General features: G+C 35.0%; 1 protein-coding gene across 1 annotated transcript; it reads right to left on the reverse strand.

Moving 5' to 3' along the window:
• LOC109841592 lies at positions 1,291 to 7,043 on the reverse strand (the record flags this gene model as incomplete). The annotated part of the gene is made up of 3 exons (XM_020410548.1): positions 1,291 to 4,598; positions 4,684 to 4,746; positions 6,576 to 7,043. Coding segments are annotated over 3 exons (540 nt in total), but the record flags the coding sequence as incomplete, so codon positions are not given.

Genomic DNA, 7,044 nt, shown 5'->3' on the forward strand with positions numbered 1-7,044 from the left:
ATTAAGCTCTGTAAAAACGTTCTCTGAAATATTTTGAAAGAGCTGGGACAATGAGGAAGAAGAAGAGTATAGTTTTTAAATAGAAAACCACAATTGTTTGAACCCATACCCAATCCCCCAAAACCTGGAAACAAAACTGTGCTAAGATCATGTGAAATCGGCGCTGAAAATCTGTACCAGATGACCGTTTAAATTAAGCGGCGGTCGACCGTGACTTTTTCGCGGTCGGCCGCGAGCCAGCTCAGAAACGCAGAAAAGTCCAGAGACTTTTGCGGTCAACCGTGGCGGTCGACCGAGGGAAATTCTCGAGCTCACGTCTGCTGCCCACTGACGAATGAACTCAGGCGCGGTCGACCGTGGCGGTCGACCGTAAACTGATACACTCAAAAAACAGGTTTTTGACTCACTTAAAATATTTGTAAAATATTCATTTGACTTCTGAAAATTGTGAAACTTTGTAAAATGTTTTTAATACTAAAACCAAATTGTTTGGAAAAAGAATTTTGCAAATAGGTCCTCATACTTGTAAAAAATACCATTTTATGAAAAGCGCTCAAAACTATATGTATGAAAATATGTGTGTGATATCCCAATAGCTTCAGATGAAATCTAAACTATTTGCCTACATTTTAGAACTAGAGAGAAAAATAAAAACTAGCTAATATCCTCACTTAGAATACAATTCTTTGAGTCTTGATATTGGTGTTCTTAAATGAACGTTGCTTCATCACTATGTCTCTTGAGTTGGATGAAGCTTCTTATTGCATTTGGTGTTCTTGAATGAACGTTGCTTCATCACTATGTCTCCTCCTCCTTTGGATATCATCGTTGTAGCGCATATTCTATCTAATCCTCCATTTGTGGTACTAACATGCTTGATATGTATATTAACTGCATTATCACTCAATAAGCAATTAGTACCGATAATGGTGGTTGTAAAACATCATCAAAACATAAGAGCTAACAGATATAGCCAACTTTCAAACTTTGGTTCCTCATGTGAGCACTAAATTGAACTTTGTCATGATCCAACGATATTCATAAGTTATTTGGATTTTTTGTATTAGGCAATCATGATTGGTCATTTTTGTTAATGCAACCTATATTGTGACTTCATTATAGATGAGGCAAACCATGTTGAGAATGCAATCTAAATTGCTCATGCCATTTTTAAATGAGGCAACCATTATGTGTAGGCAATTTATAACGAAATTATAATATTTTGGCGAGGCATTGTATATTGATAATATGACTTTTTTCTGAGCCTCATACTCTATTATTTAACAATCATGAAAACTTCCTTTCATATCTCAATGCATTTTGCAACTACATGGCATATTTTCAAAGATAAAGATGAGTACACATATTATAACTAAAAACAATACACTCGCTTTCCAAACTTCAAGAATGTCTTCATTTTATGATAGTTGATTTCTATTTCTACAACCACCCTCTTTGTGAGCCCATTGAAAGAAGTTACATTCTTTATTTGGCTTAGCACAACCTCAATAGTATCTCCCTTTAGTTTTTCCATTTGCACATGACTTCAAGGACGTTGGAAGCTTGCATTTGCACTTCACTTCATATGGGGTCAATTGCTTGTTTGCCATCACATTTTAGCTCCATCTTGACTACAATAGTAAAGTTGCTCTGTTTCCTGCAAATAAAAAAAAGAGCCCAAAATGAACTAGCTTGTATTGGGCTGCTACTGAGATATTTATATAGGATTGCAACTCCTATATACTAGCCGTCGCAATCCCTACCCATTCATATCCTTTGCTATCTTTCTACTAGTGAGTTCGTTTTCTAGGGGGGTAACTCTACCTCAGGTATGTTTATTCACACTTTCTTAGATTATTTCCTATTCTATGGTTTTGAAACAAACACAAAAAAGCTCAATAAAAGATTTCTAGGATGGTGTTTTTATTATTCTTCGGAAATGCAACAAACATGAATTTTGCATATGCTTTCCTACTCTTTACTTTATCATTCCAAACCAAACATAACTTTTGGATTCCTTAGATATCCTTAAAAAAATTGGATTTGGTTTTTTGTGAGGAAATCTATTTCCATAATTTTTTTTAGAAATGAACCAAACAGCTCCTCAGAAGAACATAGCCAAATTTCCACTGGCCAAGAGAAGCGTATTCATCCCAAAAAGGCCAGTTTCCTGCATACAAATTGTTCACTGATTGCATCTTTAGCAAACAAAGTGCAGACTTATAGGTAATCAGAAGGATACGCATGATATAACCAGATATAAGTAAAGCGTGCTGTTTGCTTGCAAGATCAAGAACCTAATGATATGCACACAACCGATCATTAGCCATCTAACTTTCCTTGTAGCTGTTTTGCTTCTGATCGACCACCAATCACTCCATATAACTGATCAAATTCTGATCTTCCACATTTCCACAAAGCAACCAAAGGAACTTAGTCACCACTCACCATCCTTAGATACCTTTTAGATTGCTGTGTTAATCTTACAGAAGTTAAGCATAGATTGCAAAGCTTTGCTGTTAAAAAGATTAACTCCGTTGATCTAACTTCCCAAATTACATATAACTAACTAGACTGCAGATTGAAGTAAAGAAGCAAAAGCACTAAAAGAATACTCAGATAATACACTTACTATACAGCTTTCTTCTGCTAATTCTCCTGAAGAACTTAGTACTTAGCAGTACCCCTGTAATAGGATAAAATTATCAGATATCTTCTGAAAAAGAAAACTTTACCAATATCAAGTTTTCCCTCTTCTGGCTGGATAATCAGAATGCTGTACAAATGGAACCAGCAACTCTTAACAGCACAAATTTTCCCAAAGCAACTAATAAGCAACAGAACGCCATCGATAACAAATTTTGTAAGAGCAGAAGATGAAATTTCCAAGGGTTCACTGTGGGTCGAAAAGAACTTTCATGTCTTCACCCACTTGATATACAAGCTTTCCAGCAGCTAGCAGACATGTAAAGACCATTGATAACAAAACTCACTAGCAGATAAGAATTTAAATTTTAGGCAAAGAGCAAAATACTCACATAGCTCTAAACTAGAAGTATCAATTCACAATAAAGTTCATGATTGAGAATTTCACCATGTTTAATTCTAAGAAGGAAAAATAATTCACAAATTTCATATGTCCATTTTACTCTGAGTAGCTTGAGTTGACTTAGCATGAACTTGTATTACTGCACCCAAAGTAATGCATAGCCTTAGGCCTTAAAAGAAACTTCTCCAGAGTAGTTTATCATGACTCATGAGGTCAAATATGTAGCTTATGAGGCAAAAGTTACCTCCCAAGATGCAATTGATTTCATAAAAAGGTCATTCAAAATAAATACATCTAGGTGTTGTTGGTGTTGTTATGTACGCCAAAGGCGTATTTTTGTCAAAAATAAATAAATAAATAAATAAATACATCTAGGTACGACAGATATAGGATAACAATTAGCAAGTTATTTACGAAAATAAGTATATAAACTCATATGTTTCTTAATCTAGAGAGATAACTTGAAAACAAGATATGCGAGATAGAAATATAATAGCATTTAAATACTGAATACAGGTAGCAGTTGGAAAGAATCAACTTAAGGAACCCTCAATCAACAGCATTAGGAAACCCATGAAACTCATTTGGCAGCTACTCATCAAGAAACTAAACAGGACACGAAGCAACTAACTGATTACAAACAGAACCTAAGTGCTTGAAGTGGCCAACAAAAGAACGGTAGCCTAAGGAAAGATTTTTAAAAAAAAAACTTTGAATATACAATGTCAATTGTAATAAAATAATACTGGTCACAATTGTTATAGCTTGTGGGCGAGATTCTCAAGTATGTGAATATCCATTTATAGATAATAGGCATTTTCAGAATTAGAATCTTCAAGATGTTCTGTTTAGCATCACTTGTTTAAATGGATATTCACATACTTGAAGTTGCCAATAAAAATAATAAAGAACAGTAGCCCAAGGAAAAATAATAACTTAGCTTGATAATGAGAGGTATATAAGAAAACCAAATTCAGCAAGTTTTTCTTACAACAATTTACTAACAAAATGTATAGACCAAACCTATCCAAAGTCTTGTTGAGTACTGAATAATTAATGTGAGGATATTTATACCTACTCAGTGTATTTCTATGCATCAATTCCAGAATTTCATGAATTTATACACAAGAATTTCATGAATTTAAAGAAAACCACAATGTTAGGCTTCAAATATCAGAAACCTTACTCCATCATCACAAAATTAAGCTTATAAGATTCAAAATTTGCAGGTTAGTTTCTATACAATCAAACCGAACAGCTGAAGTATTTTTGTAGTCTCTATGACACATCAAAATGCTTTTTTGCTATTACCAAAAGATTAAAATTTTAGTATAGACATAGGAAGCAAAAACAAATTTCAATATGTGGAACCAATGCGCAACCAAAAAACAAAACTTGGGAACACATTTATTATATAATTCACAAATTGCAAATAAGTGCAATGTGATACAAGCACCAAACTAACCAAATGCCCAAAAGATCACATTGGACAGCCCGGCATCTTGCAAACTCTTCAAATAACTATAACTTATTACAAAACTTAGGTCTTCTGCAAAAAAAGGGAAAATGATTTAGATCCAGCTAGGAGTTGTGCTTCCAAGAGTCTAAGAAATAATTTAAAAAAAAATAATTACCTCAACTTCAATTTTATACAAATCCGGAGTTATCTCGGACAGCCACAAGCCAGGGAAAAATGACTGCAATTAATTTACAAAAGAGAGAGAGAGAGAGAGAGAGAGAGAAATTGGTCATATAAAGAAATGAGTTTCTATTTCTATTATTTGAGGGTTAAAAAACAAATATGACTAAAAATACAATAGTCAAATAAAAAATGACCCAAAACAATTTAGAATTTGAAATGCAACCTCATACCAACCTGAGAAGTATCAGATAGAAATTAACTTGATTAAGAGACTAACACTAACAAAATAAAGAAAAAGATAAATTATAATAAGCAAAGAAAGGAAAGCAAAAAAGAAAAGAAACGATGTTAAAAGTAGTTTAATACTAAAGCATTTGAAGACGTAGATGCAAAAAACAACCCGCTTGTTAAAAAAAAGGAAGAAACATTAAAAAAATGTAATTGGGAAAAGATAAGAAGCACACTCTACATCCAGCAAACTTTAAAAATCTATTTTTTTTCCCTCAAAAACTGATCAGAAAGAACAAATTTTTTAAACAGACCCATTCCAACTTTTTATTTTTAAAACCGACTCTTTTTTTTTTTTTACCAAAACCGACCCGATTTTATGATTAGCAGATTCTTCCTAAATAGTCGGGGTTGGCAACCCCGACTATTTAGGACGGTGTTAAACCCTAATTAGAAGCATTAAACCCTAAAAATTAATGTCCTAAATAGTCGGGGTTGCCAACCCCGACTATTTAGGAAGGTGATTAGTCTGCTAATCACAAAATCGGATCGGTTTTGGTAAAAAAAAAAAAAAGAGTCGGTTTTGAAAATAAAAAGTTGGAATGGGTCTGTTTAAAAAATTTGTTCGATCAGAAATTCTTCCGATGAACTAAAACAATGAGCCAATCAGTAATAATAAAGAATGACTACGAAATACGAAATTGCCCTTTTAGTCTGAAAATTTGGACAAGAAACAAAACAATTTCAATACATCTAAAAAGAAAAACGTTCTCTCTCTTAAATCCTCTTGAATTGGACCTCAAAATAAAACTCAGATTAAATAATTGATAAGAAAAAACAAAAAATAAACAAAAAGTCTTCACGAACGAACCAAAAAGCAAATCAATCAATAGAAATCCAACGGTCCAACTCAACAGCAAAAATCAATTCAAACCAAAAATCTTCCCAAAATTGGTCAAAAAACACACAAATTAACACACCACAAAAAAGACCCAAATTTTTCAAATTTCAGCTTGCATTGCGCTGCCCCTGAATAAATATTGGTCTCTCCTTCAGCCTATTCAAATTGGAGAAATCACTACAAAATTTCTCTTTTTCCTCTCAAATCTTCTAAAAATGTGGGAGGAAACGAAAGAAATTGTCATATCTAATTATTCAGATATCAATACCATCTAATAAAGGACCCCAAAAAAGTTAAAAGAAAATTTTTCTCCTCCTAAATCCTCTTGAATTGGACCTAAAAGTAATGGAAAAGTACTTTTAAAAAAAAGCAAGAAAGAAATGCTACTTTCTCTAGCGTTGTCAAATCAGCTTAAAACAATTGGAAAATCCATAGGTTCAACTTCACAGAATCAACGATCAGAAAATATCCAACTCAACCCACAAATCGTCCTTTCCCTCTGAAATCACCCCAAAATCGCTTTAAAAACATCAAATTAACAAAAGGATTTCAAAAGTTCAACTAAACAAAGAAAAGCATAGCTCCTCCACAAACGGAACATGAACACTTGGATGAATCAAATCGATATAAACTTTCTACTTTCTCCTTGTTATCAAATCAGCTCAAACCAATTTCAAACTCCAATTCAAAAACATCCAAAAATCGGTCCATGAAACACCAAATTCAACACAGAAAGCCCCATAATTTCCACTTACATCGAGCTGCCGCTGGATATACTTTGCCCTCTTCTTGGGCCTCCTCGGCGGCTTCGATCCCTTCATATTCAGGAAATCCTGCTCGATCTCCTCCCTCGTTAACGCCACCGCGAACTTGCACCTTTCCCCTTTCTCTCCCTCCGATCTCTCCCTTTTCGCCAAATTTCCCTTATCTGCCTCCAAGATTGGCGTCGGCGACGGCGATAACGACGAGCTCCTGTTCAAATTCTGGCTCGGGTTCGGGTTCGAGATCCGGTTCGGATTGGCCCTCCGAGTCCGCAGATTCCAGGGCCGGGCCGGCGAGGACTCGGCCTCTTCCTCGGGTCGCTTGGAATCGGATTTGATGTTGAGGTTGTCGGTGAGATTACCGCCGGCCGGGGAGGAGGTGAGGTTAACGCAGCGTAGGACGCGTTGATTGCCCCAGGAGAGAGTAGGAGGAAAGGAGAAGTTGTGGAGGAGGAGGCGGCGG

Source organism: Asparagus officinalis, chromosome 5 (genome assembly GCF_001876935.1).
Source record: "Asparagus officinalis chromosome 5, Aspof.V1, whole genome shotgun sequence".
Taxonomy (NCBI): Eukaryota; Viridiplantae; Streptophyta; class Magnoliopsida; order Asparagales; family Asparagaceae; genus Asparagus; species Asparagus officinalis.